Here is a 16,835-nt window from a genome sequence, read left to right as displayed (position 1 = left end):
CTCAAAGTAAAACTGATCACGTCAACCATGCTGCTTCATCCTCTCATTCTTTCATTTCCCCATCCTCATTCCTCTTTCTCTCATTAAGAAAAAAAAAAAAAAAAAAAAAAAAAAGACTCCTTCTACTAAGTATATGTAGTGCTATTCTGGATAGAAGATATGGAAGCAAGGTACAAATCAATTCAGTCGAAAAGCTAGACATATCTATCAGGCTAAAAGCTAGACATGTCTATCAGTCAAATGCAGATTGGCCCTTTATAGCACCTCATCGGGCCGTAACTATGAAAGTTTATAATGGGATTTATAGAATAATACAACTGTAGCATGTGGTTGGCGACATGTGTGTAAAAAAAAAGGACGGTAAAGGACAAGCTCGTAGTCAAGTATAGGCCAAAAAAACGTTTTTATTTTTATTTTTTTATTTTTTTTTTTTGGATGTCAAAGGTTGTATAAAGAAAAAATAAATAGGCGCCTGTCTTTCTGCTCTTCGACCTAAAACAGCAACCGGCAGCTAGCAGGTTCCGCGGTGGATGGATCGAGTTGATTCAGGATGAACTGATGAACGATATTGTTAAAGGGCATGGTCGCTAATAAAGTAAAAGAAAGGGAGGTCAACTACCAGAAGCATGTCATGTTTGTACTTCAATCATACAAACAACAATCACTTACGATGGTCGTCCAATGAAAACTTGCAAAGCTTCTGAAGCACAGCATTTGTTACATTAGGCCCATGCTGGAAGCATGACTGCCATGGAACTACAATCTTGTCGTACCTATTGATTGCGGATAGGTTGAAAAATAAAAAGTTGTTACCAAACACCGTCGTGATCGAGTATGTATATAGCTTTATAGTGCAAAGACATACCTGGTAGCAATGTTGGATTCGATAACACCAGGAGTAGTATCGCCTCCAGCATTCAACTTCTGCATAAACGTGGAGTTCGCAATCATTGAGGGGATTGACGGCACGAGCGAGATGTCGGGGTGCAATATCCCGGCAGCCTTAACCAATGCTACGGCTCCAGCCTGAGTTGTACCATGGTGAATAGGAGAAATCCCAATATGCCTGTAGACCTTGCCAGCTCCATCCAAATACTTAACCCAGTACCTTGTCAGGATACCGCCTTGTGAATATCCTACGATATCTACTTGAGACGCATTCATCCTGTGCATCACTTTGTTCGCAAAGGCTCCCATCTCTCTGGCAGAGTCCTCGATAGGAGCAAGGCCTCCAAGAAAAGGGATTATTTTGTGTCTGCCATAGGTAAGGCCAAAGACACAATAGCCGCGTTTGATCAATTTAGGTGCAAACTTGAACCAAAGATGGACAGTATTTGCAGTTCCATGAACTAGGATTACAGGACGAGGATGAGCAGGAGTCAGTTTACAGTTATAATCATTCAAGCCTCTGATCGCAGCCTCTTTAGCTACAATAGGCCTGGCAAGATCAGTTGGAAGAGAGTAAACTTGGATAGCCGAAAGAGAAAGGAGGGCAGCGGCAACGCTAATGAGAGAGAAGATAGTAAACTTCATTGTCGCTTAGATCCTTTGCTCAGTAGAAGAGCGCTTGGATATGCTGGTATTGTGCTAAGAGAACTTGAAGGATGGTGTTGCTCAGAAATTGAGGGCCTCCCTCGCTATTTGTATCATTTCTGCTTTCATTCTAAAAGAAGAGCATACAAAGCTAACTACATTACTCGGCATACCTCAGAGATCATCAGCATTAGTGTATGCTAAAGCCAAGCTCAGGCATTGCTATCAATAATTATCCGTGTCAGAAAAACAAAGACATGTTTAGTACGTCCATCCCCATTAAGGAGAACGTTTTGACGCTATTGCAAGTTAATGCGTACTCAATCGAACTTTATTTTATGCTGCACACAACGCATCATAATTTAGGATAAGAATGAAGGGAGAAGTTAATGCATCGATTGTTAATCTGGTGCAAAGTTGAAGAACATGAGTCTGTGCAGCTCCCAGGGCGGACCAGTCATATGGAGGCAATGTAAACGAGAAGGACACGGAGAAATAAAGTATATTCATGGGCTAGTAACGAAGAGGGGTCAAATAAATCTGTACAAATATAAACTTACTGCACACGTCTCTCCCCTCCAAGTTTTGTATTTTCAGGGTCATAGACATTCCCCTGATTAATTTAATGTCCGCCGCTCTGTCTTCAAGGCTATTGTGAAGCAAAAGATGTCTTATCAATGTGCCCCATTTCAACTTGTCATTTTATTCAATGAAGTGTATTTTCTGTGTTCGCAAAGAGTTGGCCTATGCCGGTATTACTTCCAGTCCAATCGCTCAATATGAGTCAGTCTTGAATGCACAGCTGCAAAAAAAGTAACCGTAGTCCTTATGGTTTTGGTCAAAAGATGAATAACCACCATGATCAGTACAGGCACTACGGCACATTGAAAACATCAAGAAAAATGAATAATATGCGGGACAGTCCCTTGACCTTAGCCACTTTAGATTAGCTCATAGAAAGCCCAGCTATAGGAGCTAAGGCTGTGAATTGAGACCAAACAATACTTCTATCAAGAGGGTCCCTCAAAATCTCACTTGACCTGAACTCAAATCTGTATTCTGGAGTAAAGAAGACTTTAAGTGGAAGCGGTACATATTCTCAATTATTCAAGCTCTATTAAGCGCCAGCTAAAGTTCCAGGCGTTGCATGCGTGGATGTGCAGGCACAATACCATCCATCTTGCTTTGGGTCCAATACCAACACTAAGTTGAGGATAAGTAAACAATATGTTGCTGAACCTCAGTGTACTAACATCTTTGTTCTAGCGGTACACTTATGCAGACGGTATGAAAATCAGGGCGACCAACTTTGCGCATAATAGCTAAAGGCTACGTGTTCTTTAGGTTTTATTTCTTTTTTGCATTGTTCACCAGGAGACACACTTCTTTCAATCCATAAAGCTACAGAATGCATTTGTATAAAGCTTCAGTTTCGCTCAGCGATTCATGGGTTCGTGTTGTGCACAATGAATGCCGGACAAAAAAAAAATTCTATACAATGCAGTGAGGGCCATGATACTTTAACTATGTACTGCTTCACCTTTGAAATGCGAGCATTGGAGCCAGTTCTCATTGCATCACATTGACTGGACACAACACAGACCCATAAATCATTAAGCGAAAAGGAAGACAAAGCGTTATGCAGCTGCATTCTGTGCCACAATGGTTCGAGAGAAATGCAGATGCTTTTACTTTACTGCTATAGTAAATACGTCTTCTGGTGGATGATGGTTCCAGCCTTTGATTTGGCCATTCATGCACAAAGATGATCATCCTCATATTTATTCCATATTAGCACACTTTAAGGTTCAGAAATCTCTTTTCACATGACACGGCAGCACACTCTTTACTTATGCTCTACTTGGAAATGGAAATAGTGAATATTCAAGTCTATTGTTAGTGTATGGATCCAAAGCAAGATGGATGGTATTGTGCCTGCACATCCACGCATGCAACACCTGGAACTTTAGCTGGCGCTTAATAGAGCTTGAATAATTGAGAATATGTACCGCTTCCACTTAAAGTCTTCTTTACTCCAGAATACAGATTTGAGTTCAGGTCAAGTGAGATTTTGAGGGACCCTCTTGATAGAAGTATTGTTTGGTCTCAATTCACAGCCTTAGCTCCTATAGCTGGGCTTTCTATGAGCTAATCTAAAGTGGCTAAGGTCAAGGGACTGTCCCGCATATTATTCATTTTTCTTGATGTTTTCAATGTGCCGTAGTGCCTGTACTGATCATGGTGGTTATTCATCTTTTGACCAAAACCATAAGGACTACGGTTACTTTTTTTGCAGCTGTGCATTCAAGACTGACTCATATTGAGCGATTGGACTGGAAGTAATACCGGCATAGGCCAACTCTTTGCGAACACAGAAAATACACTTCATTGAATAAAATGACAAGTTGAAATGGGGCACATTGATAAGACATCTTTTGCTTCACAATAGCCTTGAAGACAGAGCGGCGGACATTAAATTAATCAGGGGAATGTCTATGACCCTGAAAATACAAAACTTGGAGGGGAGAGACGTGTGCAGTAAGTTTATATTTGTACAGATTTATTTGACCCCTCTTCGTTACTAGCCCATGAATATACTTTATTTCTCCGTGTCCTTCTCGTTTACATTGCCTCCATATGACTGGTCCGCCCTGGGAGCTGCACAGACTCATGTTCTTCAACTTTGCACCAGATTAACAATCGATGCATTAACTTCTCCCTTCATTCTTATCCTAAATTATGATGCGTTGTGTGCAGCATAAAATAAAGTTCGATTGAGTACGCATTAACTTGCAATAGCGTCAAAACGTTCTCCTTAATGGGGATGGACGTACTAAACATGTCTTTGTTTTTCTGACACGGATAATTATTGATAGCAATGCCTGAGCTTGGCTTTAGCATACACTAATGCTGATGATCTCTGAGGTATGCCGAGTAATGTAGTTAGCTTTGTATGCTCTTCTTTTAGAATGAAAGCAGAAATGATACAAATAGCGAGGGAGGCCCTCAATTTCTGAGCAACACCATCCTTCAAGTTCTCTTAGCACAATACCAGCATATCCAAGCGCTCTTCTACTGAGCAAAGGATCTAAGCGACAATGAAGTTTACTATCTTCTCTCTCATTAGCGTTGCCGCTGCCCTCCTTTCTCTTTCGGCTATCCAAGTTTACTCTCTTCCAACTGATCTTGCCAGGCCTATTGTAGCTAAAGAGGCTGCGATCAGAGGCTTGAATGATTATAACTGTAAACTGACTCCTGCTCATCCTCGTCCTGTAATCCTAGTTCATGGAACTGCAAATACTGTCCATCTTTGGTTCAAGTTTGCACCTAAATTGATCAAACGCGGCTATTGTGTCTTTGGCCTTACCTATGGCAGACACAAAATAATCCCTTTTCTTGGAGGCCTTGCTCCTATCGAGGACTCTGCCAGAGAGATGGGAGCCTTTGCGAACAAAGTGATGCACAGGATGAATGCGTCTCAAGTAGATATCGTAGGATATTCACAAGGCGGTATCCTGACAAGGTACTGGGTTAAGTATTTGGATGGAGCTGGCAAGGTCTACAGGCATATTGGGATTTCTCCTATTCACCATGGTACAACTCAGGCTGGAGCCGTAGCATTGGTTAAGGCTGCCGGGATATTGCACCCCGACATCTCGCTCGTGCCGTCAATCCCCTCAATGATTGCGAACTCCACGTTTATGCAGAAGTTGAATGCTGGAGGCGATACTACTCCTGGTGTTATCGAATCCAACATTGCTACCAGGTATGTCTTTGCACTATAAAGCTATATACATACTCGATCACGACGGTGTTTGGTAACAACTTTTTATTTTTCAACCTATCCGCAATCAATAGGTACGACAAGATTGTAGTTCCATGGCAGTCATGCTTCCAGCATGGGCCTAATGTAACAAATGCTGTGCTTCAGAAGCTTTGCAAGTTTTCATTGGACGACCATCGTAAGTGATTGTTGTTTGTATGATTGAAGTACAAACATGACATGCTTCTGGTAGTTGACCTCCCTTTCTTTTACTTTATTAGCGACCATGCCCTTTAACAATATCGTTCATCAGTTCATCCTGAATCAACTCGATCCATCCACCGCGGAACCTGCTAGCTGCCGGTTGCTGTTTTAGGTCGAAGAGCAGAAAGACAGGCGCCTATTTATTTTTTCTTTATACAACCTTTGACATCCAAAAAAAAAAAATAAAAAAATAAAAATAAAAACGTTTTTTTGGCCTATACTTGACTACGAGCTTGTCCTTTACCGTCCTTTTTTTTTACACACATGTCGCCAACCACATGCTACAGTTGTATTATTCTATAAATCCCATTATAAACTTTCATAGTTACGGCCCGATGAGGTGCTATAAAGGGCCAATCTGCATTTGACTGATAGACATGTCTAGCTTTTAGCCTGATAGATATGTCTAGCTTTTCGACTGAATTGATTTGTACCTTGCTTCCATATCTTCTATCCAGAATAGCACTACATATACTTAGTAGAAGGAGTCTTTTTTTTTTTTTTTTTTTTTTTTTCTTAATGAGAGAAAGAGGAATGAGGATGGGGAAATGAAAGAATGAGAGGATGAAGCAGCATGGTTGACGTGATCAGTTTTACTTTGAGAGCCTGTAACTGTATTTATAAAATCTCCAACAACGTCCGGCTAAGTCATTGATCGGTGTACCTCCCTTTCAAGGATCGCAGAATCGCGAACAAGATGTGGGAGTTTATTCAAGCCTATTGTTAGTGCATGGATCCAAAGCAAGATGGATTGTATTATGCCTGCACATCCATGTATGCAGCCTCTGGAACTCCAGCTGGCATTTAAGGTGCTTGATAGATTGGAAAGTTGGGCTGATTGCGTGCCCGTTCTAGCTAAAGTCTTTATTACTTTGGAATATAGATACGCATTCAATTTGAATCCAGGTCAAGAGGGTTTCGATAGGTACCTTTGACAGAGAAGTGATGTTTGATGTCAATTAATAGCTTTAGGCTCCCATAGATAGCCTTCTTATGACTCTATCTAATATGGCCCAGGGTGAATGACTATCCCCCATATTACACACATTCCTTGATGCTTTTAATGTGCTCGAGCACAGACGTTCAACGTCTTTTTTGCAGTTGGGCATACAAAATTGTCTATTACTGGACGATGGATTTGGAACTCGCATACGCATATATCAATCATCGCAAAGACAGGAGTTATAGCATGTTGGAAGGAGTGACCGGTTGAAATGGAACAAACTGACAAAAAGAAATCCTTTACCTCGCATTATCTGCGGAGACAGACTTATCATATTGGATTATGCTTTATCACTTCCACCTACATACCAGGGAACGATTCGGTGGCTCTGTTAAGCCACAAGGCCATCACCTGGAAGTACTATCGAATCCATGCATCTCTAAGCAGAAAAGCTTCACTATCGACGCTTTATTCTCCATATGAGTGCATACTTGGTAGTCTAATCCATATCTTGCTTTCTTTAGATATCTTTCGCCAACCTCTTCTATCAACTGTGACGGCTGAATCCTTTGCAAGCTAGCTACTAAGCCGATCAGTAGGAGGCGTAGCATCTACAGCTCCATTGGATTTTAATTGTATCTAATGAAATTCCATCCTCTATGGACGTATTTTAATATATTTAAATCGCCATATTTATATGGGTTTTAGTAGGTTGAACAGTTTTGACGAAGAAGCAGTCATTGGGCGAATCTATGGAGCTACAACTGTGTCTTGTTTGTGTAACTGTTCTGATGTAAATAAAGTCAAGGTGCATATTACAGGAAATATAGTTAACATTTTTTTTTGATTCTACGATTGATTCTACAAAGTCTAAAAGCATATAGAGAGATGTTGCAACATCTTCCTCGTCTAGTCTATTTTTGCCAGCCAATACGCCAGAAAATCCTGCTGAGTTTTTTGCGTGTCCAGCATGTTGGAAAACCAGTTTTTTTGAAGGCGGTTGTTTATCATTAGGTCCTATTTTATCGATGCGCCACGATATTCTAAAATCGAAGATTTTGATCAAGCTTGGTTCAACCAAAAGTAATTTTAGTGCAAACATTGATTGGTTATCATCTCTCAACAGCGGCGGACACTGTTAAATATTGGCCCGTCATTATGTAGCTTTATACTAGATATTTCCTTTCGCCTTGCAATATGGATGTGGTGCGTAAGATCAAAATAAAAAAAAAAAAAAAAAAAAAAAGTGTGGCGATGATCATTCTTGCTCATATATGAGTGTGACACGAATTTTTTTTTTTTTTTTTTTGGAAGTCATTAATGTTATCTTGCCCCATATTAAAGATTCTGTGCACGGCGCTTTCTGACCAAACCACATTGCCACCCTTTTGCCTTTTTGAAGTGCCTTTTATACACATCCCGCCTTTAATACAAAACAAAGGCCTTTCAATCAAGCAACGAAAGATACTTAGACAACGTTGCCATGTTTTGGATGGATGATGAGGAAGATGAGGAGGATTACCAGTGTATGTATTCTATGTGACTGTTACACACACTTCATCACTACTTCCTTTCTCTTCCATTTGTGATCGCTACTACTTTCCATCGATTTGTTTTGTGATTGCCACGCTTTTCTTCCTCAATTCTACCTTTTATTCTTGGTCATTTAAATTGTAGAAAGACACAATATACATTCTTTCTTAGTCCCTGCGCTGTTAATCATTGCGCGCATTCATTCTCTTTCTCTAAATAACAATTTATCGCGCACAGGTGCGTCCTTCTCAATCGTATCTTTTTTTTTTTTTTTTTTTTTTTTTGGTTTTTTGATCTCTAGTTTACTTGTCCATATTATCTTCAGTGTAGCCCTGTGACGCGTCAAGTAGAGACGATAGCTTACGATGACTATGCCCAATATTCTCGTGTCTCCTTCACCTCTATTGCAAGGCGAAGTGAATTCATCGTACGCCCTACACTGGATTCTAAGAGTGCTTACACGACTTTGTCGATGGATTGATCCTTTTTTTTTGCCTCTCTATTGATCAGCTCAATAAGTTGACGAGGGCGCCTATAGGCCTTTTGACAGGCTAGAGTAAAAGATTATGCCTTGTCTTGATTTGTCTTTCCCCGACCGATCGCAACGGCAGTCAGGAGATAGCATGTACACTACCAAGCACCAAATGGATCACAAACACGATTCACAAATGTATTAATATAGATATATATATATATTTCCGTTCAGCGTTGTGCCACGGCGCGAATGTCATGGACTGAAAAACAAAACGGAAGAGGGCGATTTACACAACTGCATTATGTGGCGTTTTGGGCTGAAAAAATTACAGGCTTTTTTACTGCTGCAGTAAACGCGTCGTCTGGTAAACAATTTCACAATGAGATTGGTGTTGTCAGAGACACTTAAAATAAGCTAAACCCCTGGTTTTCTGATATTGTTTTGTACATACAAGGGCATAGAGCTAGTGCAAAGGTATGGACATCCTCTACGATCCAAGGCTTTGTCTCAGTTTTTATGACATCCCATAATAGCATATTCTTTACTTATCCTCAAATAAAAAAAAAAAAAAAAAAAAAAAAAGAGACCAACATCCAATCTACTGCTTTTCACTGTTTATAGTATCATCATTTTATTGCTATAAATTGTTGGACTGGCTGCAGCCTTGATCAAGGCAAAAATGTTGTGGTGATAATAAATAAAGCAAGGTGAGCGGCATTACGCCTTAATGTCCAATCATACAATATTAAAAGCTTCGATGGGCATTTAAGAGGGTTTGAAAAAGTGGATACTCTACAATATGTATGGCATATTCTATGATCTTCTAACACTGTATATCCAAGAATAAAGGACTTTCTCCCATAATGTCCACGTTTCTTGATGTTTTTAATGGGCCTTAGTATCATTTGTATTATCCATGCCATTTATTTATCCCTTGGCTATATCCGAAAAGACTTCCCGTACTCCTCGTGATATTTACAACCGCACATATAAAGTTGTCTTGTAACTGAATGATGAAATGGGGACAAGCACACGCATAAATTAACTCTTCGCAAGCACAGAAAATTTAGTATGTTGATTGAAGTGGCCAGTCGAAATAGAGCAATTTGGTAAGAAGGCATCCTTTACTTCACACTAGTTGTGATGGCACAGTAGCGGACATCAGGCTGGCCAGAGGTAATGGATGTGATCCTTACTTTACAGTCTTTGGAATAAATGGTGTACAACATTCACTTTCTCATATCTCCACTATTTTCTGTGAACATACTGCAATTTCACTTTTGAGAAGCCATTTGGATTTTCCATTGACTCGTTAAAGTTGCTGATCCGTGTAAGTGGATCGTCCCACCGTATAATTGCTGCTCATGCTGCTTTTGTATAGCTGCTTCGTCTGGGGCCTCTGTGGATGTATACATCTCAATTCCACCACAACTGATGTTTGCTCTGCTCGTCCTAAAAATAGTTATACAACACGAATCTATACATAAGGCTAATTTTTATCTTGTATACTTTGACATGCAAAAAACAAGAGCCATGCTAGTCTAAATTCCAGGAAGTGCATACCGACTTATTGGTAACAGAGTTAAGTATTTTCCGTACTAGAAATGGACGTATTAAACATGTCTCTGTTGACCGACATTATCGATTGTTGATAATCATGTTTTAACCTGGCTTTATCATGCACTAGTCAGGGTAATTGCCATCCTTGGTGGTATCTAATGCCCACCAGACATTATAGCTAGCTTTATGCTCATGCATCTAGTTTTTTTTTAATGCAACCCAAAAGGTGCGCTGATCCTCTTGTTTCCGCTATTCTGGCTATTATAATAGATACCAATGTAGAAGCTATTTCCCTAAGCAATTAATCGTGGAGCGCAGAGCACCCTCCAGCTACTTCAGAAAAAGGTACAAATAGCGAAGCAGCTCCTTCGTTTTCTAAACAACTTCACCTTTCAAGTCTTTTTACCACAACACCAGCACATCCACCCACTTCCTTTTACTGATTATAGAGCTTAAGAAATAATGAAATTTGCTCTCCCCTCCGCTGTTAATGCTGCCGCTGCCTTACTTCTTTCTCTTTCAGCTATCCCAATTCATTCCCTTCCAATCAACCCTGCAAGTTCCGTTGCACTTGAAAAGCATACGATCGAAGGCTTGAATAATTATAACTGCAAACTGACTCCTGTTCATCCTCGCCCTGTGATCTTGCTTCATGGGGCTACACTAACCGTCTATTCCTGGTCCACGTTTGCACCTGAACTGATCAAGCGCGGCTATTGTGTCTTTGGTCTCACCTATGGCAAAAATAAAAAAATTCCTGGGTTCGGAGGCCTTACTCCGGTTGAGGATTCTGCCCGAGAGATTGGAGCTTTCGCAGATGAAGTTATGCGCAAGATGAATGTGTCTCAAGTTGACATTGTTGGGCATTCACAAGGCGGCATTCTGACAAGGTACTGGATTAAGTATTTGGATGGAGCTGGCAAGGTTTACAGGCATATCGGAATCGCCCCCATCCACCATGGTACAACTCTGAATGGGATCGCAACGCTGACTACAGCTCTCGGGTTGTTCTATCCGTTCCGGTCCGTGTATGAGCCGCTCATTCCATCACTATCTCAGCTGCTTGCGAACTCCACTTTTATGCAGACGCTGAATGCTGGAGGCGACACTTCCCCTGGCGTTATTGAATCTAACATCGCTACCAAGTATGTCTTTGAAGCATAAAGTTATAAACATGTTCTGTTGTAATGGATTTCAATATTAATTTTTTTAAAAAAATATTCATAACCAACAGGTACGAAGACATTATTACTCCATGGAAGTCGTGCTTCCAGCATGGCCCTGGCGTTATAAACGCTGCACTTCAAGACCTTTGCACGTTGTCATTGGACGAACATCGTAAGCCATTGTCGTTGTGAGATTAGAGTACAAACAGGATAAAGACTTGGTATTTGACCCTTATTTTCTTTATTTTATTAGTTGACATTCTCCACAGCAAGGTCGCTCTTCAGTTCGTCCTTAACCAGCTTGACCCATCGACTGCCAAGACTGCGAGCTGCTTGTCACTGCTCTAAAGCGGAGAGCAGAAAGACAGAGCCCTTTTTTTCTTGTTATTAGGAACTTGGCTATCTTCAGTCATCACCTCAGGCTCATCCTCAAAATCCACATTCTTTCTCTACCCATACTTAACTATTCACTTGTATTTTACTATTCTTTTTTTTTTATACACATGTCGCTGGTCGCATGCCACAGTTGTACTGTTAAATAAATCTTTCGCATTTGAGATACGCTATACAAGGTCAACCTATTTTTGACTGATAGAAATGTCAATCTTCCCAATTGAATGATCGGTTTGTAATATGCCTTTATTTCTTTTATCCAGAATACTACATATACATCGCAGAATATTGGTGATTCCGGCTCTAACTGGCTCTATCAAGCCACAAGGCTGTCGCTCACTGAAAGCTCTGATGTATTTCTAGTTAGAAAGCTTCACTATCGGTGATTTATCCATTTGAATGGAAACCTGATATCTTAATTTATTCCAAAAAGAATCATTTAGAATTTTTTTTTAATCATATTTAGCGGAGCCCATGCAAATAGCTCGTCAACAGCATTGACGAGCCACTTCAACAGCATTGACGAGCCACTTCAACAGACTGTATCTGGCTGTGACTGTTTTTGCTTTGTGTCTCTAAATGCAGTGAATAGTGATCACAGTTTTGCTCCAACATCCTATTTCCCCTCCGTATTCACAACAGATAGCGTGTTCAGCTCCAACAAACGCAAAACGGTCTACAGATGCAACTCACAAACAGACTAAGATTTTTTTTTTTTTTTTTTTTTTTTTTTTTTAGTAAGCCAAATGATATTACATCATTATTTGTTTCTATCTGTTATTGTTATCAACCTTTTATTGCCGGGAAAAGACACCATCACCCACTCCTGGCTCCCTTCAGGGTCCTTCCGCTCTTCGGCTTTCATGGGCCTTAACAGCAAGCTAATAGTCCTTCCGACATTTCTCGTGACAATTCAGCAATAATGCCTTCAGCCTTGCGATCCTTCCTTGCCGTTGTGTCTCTGACCAGCCCAAACAACTCATATCGCCGATTGTAGGCTCTTTGATCTGATATTCGGATTCACTTTTTGAGCGCCACAAGAAGCCCATGAAATCCCTTATGTATCTGCCACCGCGAACTTTTCACAGACTGCTCTCCCATTGAACATGGCATTTGATAAGCCGGGGCTGGGGACAAAGGGTGCAGTGCCCCCGATGCTCTTTGCGACCCACTGAAAGGGATTTGGACGAGTGTTGCATATTTCGTCTAATTGCGTATTTGATCACACTACAAACGTACATGTACAAAGGATAACATTCTTAACATTCTTGACATTGCAGCCTTCCGGCCCACATAAATAAGAGGTCCCAATTTTACATGTAGAAATGAATTAATAAATACCCAGATAATGTGGTGCTGCGATCCACATTCAATTCCCGCATATCTTTCAATTTCTGGCTATTATTTTCCCAATGGGAGATGAATATTGCTGAAGCGCTTGGAAGGACGCATACCATAAGACTTCTGATGATGTACTCCACTCTGGACTGGGTATCTCGGCATAAAATGAAGATATGGTGACCCAAGGGACTCAGCTGCATCCGAAAGGCATGCTGGGACTTGGAGAATTAATGAACCTTGCAATAAATGCACCACTATTCCCATTGCTGCATTATTAGTAGGCCCCCGACCTCATGGCAGGCAACTTTGCCCTTGGATGTGCTTCTAGCTGTGATACCTGAACCTCTTGACGAGAAGTATGCTTCAAGGGGAGCATTTTGGCAACTGAGGCGGTAAAGCACGTTGGAGACGATATGTTTGCCAACTGGGACCATCGGAGTGACAATCCCCTGATGCCGCACTGATCGCTAGGCCTTATTGATAAACTTACTTGCAAGGGGCGTGCCTCTAGGTGACATTAGGGATGTCTACAGAACATATCCTTTTTTTGCCCTCATATAACTCTTTATCTCTGGCTTCTTCAGCCTTTCGTGCATACCATCTTCCTTTGATTCACACTAAATGTAAGGGAGATGCCGTTTAGACCTGCATTGCTGTCATGGCTGTTGCTAAAAGATGGAGGGAAGGCTTTGCCAGAAATAAAGAGAAGGCTCTACCAGAAATGAAGAGACAGCACGGCAACACATATTGATAGCTGTTTTGTGCCACCTATGATAATGATTTCCTTGCAAGCAGTGGTTATAGTCATTGGTAGCAGCGGTGCATCACACACAGAGAAGAAGGGAATGAAAGCGAGATGCACTTACACATATAATGGGCATTATCAGGCCAAGGTCAAGAAACTATTCTTCTCATATTTCAATAGTCCAATCGTTAGCTTGTTTTTGGTGGTCGCGGTGACTTGATAGGTAGCCTCCATCGAACTCGCTTTTTTTTTTTAAGAATGAGGAATAATGGAGAAATGAGGAATGACGAATTAAGCATGGAGCTGCACGAGTTTAAAAATTAAGGTTTGAGTAAAATGCAATATATTAACTCTTTAATAAAAATGAACGAAATAAACCAAGTCTCTGTTCACTGGCATTGCTGACTATTGAAAGCATTACATGGGTTTGGCTTTAACATACATCAATTAGGGTAATTGCCATCCTTGGTGGTATCTAATGCCCACCAGACATTATAGCTAGCTTATGCTTATGCATACTAGTTTATTTTTTACATGCAATCCAAAAGATGCGCCGATCCTCTTGTTTCCGTTATTTTGGCTATTATAATAGATGCTGATTCAGGAGCTATTTCCCTAACCAACCAACCATGAAACACAGTATGCTTCCAGTCATCTCAAAAAAGATACAAATAGCAAAGTAGTTCCTTCGTTTTCTGAACATTATTATTCTCCAAATCTTTTTATCACGACACTAGCATACACGTCCACTTCCTTCTACTGATTATAAGACTTAAGCAATAATGAAGTTTTTTACTCCCTCTGTCGTTAGTTTCGCCGCTACCCTGCTTTTCTCTCTTTCAGCTATTAAGGTCCATTCCCTTCCAACTGGTCCTACACTTGAAAAGCATGCGATCGAAGGCTTGAATAATTATAACTGCAAACTGACTCCTGCTCATCCTCGCCCTGTGATCTTGCTTCATGGGACTGGACTAAACGTCTATTCCTGGAGCCTTTTTGCACCTGAAATGGCCAAGCGCGGTTATTGCGTCTTTGCCTTGACTTACGGCAGATACATAAGATTCTCTGGCTTAGGAGGTATGGCCCCGATCGAGGATTCTGCCCGAGAGATTGGAGCTTTCGCAGATGAAGTTATGCGCAAGATGAATGTGTCTCAAGTTGACATTGTTGGGCATTCACAAGGCGGTATTTTGACAAGGTACTGGATTAAGTACTTGGATGGAGCTGGTAAGGTCTACAGGCATGTCGGAGTCGTCTCCAGCCACCATGGTACAACTCTGTATGGGATCGCAACGCTGGGTACGGCTCTCGGGTTGTCCTATCTGCTCCAGGTTTTCGCTGACTTGTTCGCGCCATCACTTTTTCAGCAGGTTATGAACTCCACTTTTATTCAGAAGCTGAATGCTGGAGGCGACACTTCCCCTGGCGTTATTGAATCTAACATCGCTACCAAATATGTCTTTTAGGAATAATCACACTCTCTCTATCGTAACCGCCTTCGATGTTAATTGGCTTTGTTTCTATTTTTACTGCCATTTTTTATAAACTGTTCGCAATCAATAGGTACGATGAACTTATTACTCCATGGCAGGCAGCTTTCCAGCACGGGCCTGGAGTTACAAACGTTCTGCTTCAGAATCTTTGTCTGCTGTCATTTACCGAACATTGTAAGCCATTATTGTTTGCAAGGTTGAAGTGTAAACGCGACAAAGACCTGCTATTTGACTTTTTTTTTTTTTTTTTTCCCTTTATTTTCTTAGATGGTACGCGCTTCAATTATGTTATCCTCCAGTTCGTCCTTAACCAGCTCGACCCATCCACTGCCGAGGCTGCGAACTGTTTGTCACTGCTCTAAAGCGAAGAGCAGAAATGCAGACCTCTTTTTTTTCTTCTTCTTTTCTTTTTTTTTTTTTTTAGGAACTTGGCAACCTTTAGTCATCATCTTAGGCTCATTCTCAAAAAAACACATACACTCTACCCATACTGAACTATTCACTTACAGTTTACTATTTTATATATATATATACACATATCGGCACAATTATACCATTTAATAAATCTCGTGACAAACTTTCATATTTGAGTCTTGGTGAGATGTTATACAGGGCCGACTTGATCGATATGCTGCCTGAATTTTTGGCTTGTACAGTATCACGCTTCCATCTCGCCTATCAAGAGCACTACTTATTCGTAGTAGAAAAAAAAAGGCTTTTTTTTTTTTTTTTTTTTTTTTTTGCACGTATTGTTCTGTGTCATGATGCAAAGGACTTGAGGTTGTTTTATTAAACTCGAGATTTAATCGCCTTCCAGCACATACTGATAATACTCTAACGCATCAGAGGCAATGACTCGGAGCGCTTTAGTGTTACAAGTACGCTTGAGCATAAAGCAGTATATTTAGGATAGATGGATGAAACCAGAGCTTTGTCAGGCCAAAGCTGTTCCTTGTCAGGGAAAAAAGGTTCATCCTTTTCACTTGGAAGGACACACGAAGAACATGTTCTAGACATACCGAGCTGGGGTGCCAACTCTTTTCGTTGCGCAACCTCAATGCCTCTTCAGCCAGAAATAAATAGCTTCAGGGGCCATATTGCTGCCAGATACCTTTATAAGTCACATTAATTTGTAGTACTGAATAATACGTTACGCTGAATGTTTTTTAATGCATTCATTTCTTTTAGCCGCCTTGTTAACGCAACACGAGCACAATTTTGAGGATTAAAATGGTAGGCTCTACGATGGTGAATTGAAGGATACTTTCGCTTGCTTCGTTTTTTATGAATGTTGCGTTGAGAAGGTTGAATAAAAAAATAAAAAATAAAAAATAAAAACACCTCTAATATGCTAGCTGGGTAAGTTAGGTACAGCGGCATTTTGTTTTGCTATCCAACTGTTCTCTACCCCTATTCAAGTCCACAATCAAAGGCGATATTTTTTTCTCTTTTTTTATTATGGATTGTTTTTTTTTCTGGCTATTCGCGATATCTGACTAAAGAAAATACACGATCCTGGCCGTAGCATAATAAGGTTGAGTTGTCGCTTTACAGAACTTGCCCATCGACACAGGTTGTTTGGAAGAACGCCTAATCATCATTGTAGTAGCAATAGACAGAAGTAGA

General features: G+C 40.6%; 4 protein-coding genes across 4 annotated transcripts; 3 read left to right on the top strand and 1 right to left on the bottom strand.

Annotated features, from left to right (window-relative positions):
• Nucleotides 1-492: 492 nt before the first annotated feature.
• BCR41DRAFT_372584 (secreted lipase) lies at nt 493-1,533 on the bottom strand (the record flags this gene model as incomplete). Its single annotated transcript, XM_022026703.1, has 3 exons — nt 493-587; nt 670-773; nt 866-1,533. 3 exons carry the CDS (start codon nt 1,531-1,533, stop codon nt 493-495), a joined length of 867 nt encoding a protein of 288 aa, XP_021879071.1.
• A 3,098-nt stretch (nt 1,534-4,631) lies between these two features.
• Nucleotides 4,632-5,672, top strand: BCR41DRAFT_372583 (secreted lipase; the record flags this gene model as incomplete). The annotated part of the gene is made up of 3 exons (XM_022026702.1): nt 4,632-5,299; nt 5,392-5,495; nt 5,578-5,672. 3 exons carry the CDS (start codon nt 4,632-4,634, stop codon nt 5,670-5,672), a joined length of 867 nt encoding a protein of 288 aa, XP_021879070.1.
• A 4,861-nt stretch (nt 5,673-10,533) lies between these two features.
• Nucleotides 10,534-11,585, top strand: BCR41DRAFT_410252 (secreted lipase; the record flags this gene model as incomplete). The annotated part of the gene is made up of 3 exons (XM_022029434.1): nt 10,534-11,216; nt 11,306-11,409; nt 11,491-11,585. The coding sequence occupies 3 exons, from the start codon at nt 10,534-10,536 to the stop codon at nt 11,583-11,585; spliced, it is 882 nt and encodes a 293-aa protein (XP_021879069.1).
• Nucleotides 11,586-14,498: 2,913 nt separating this feature from the next.
• On the top strand, nt 14,499-15,182 carry BCR41DRAFT_372581 (Alpha/Beta hydrolase protein; the record flags this gene model as incomplete). The annotated part of the gene is made up of 1 exon (XM_022026701.1): nt 14,499-15,182. The coding sequence occupies one exon, from the start codon at nt 14,499-14,501 to the stop codon at nt 15,180-15,182; it is 684 nt and encodes a 227-aa protein (XP_021879068.1).
• Nucleotides 15,183-16,835: the final 1,653 nt, after the last annotated feature.

The sequence above is a fragment of the Lobosporangium transversale genome (assembly GCF_002105155.1).
Source record: "Lobosporangium transversale strain NRRL 3116 chromosome Unknown BCR41scaffold_32, whole genome shotgun sequence".
Taxonomy (NCBI): Eukaryota; Fungi; Mortierellomycota; class Mortierellomycetes; order Mortierellales; family Mortierellaceae; genus Lobosporangium; species Lobosporangium transversale.
Note: the sequence above shows the minus strand (reverse complement) of the source record. Positions and strands in the feature narration are given on the sequence as shown.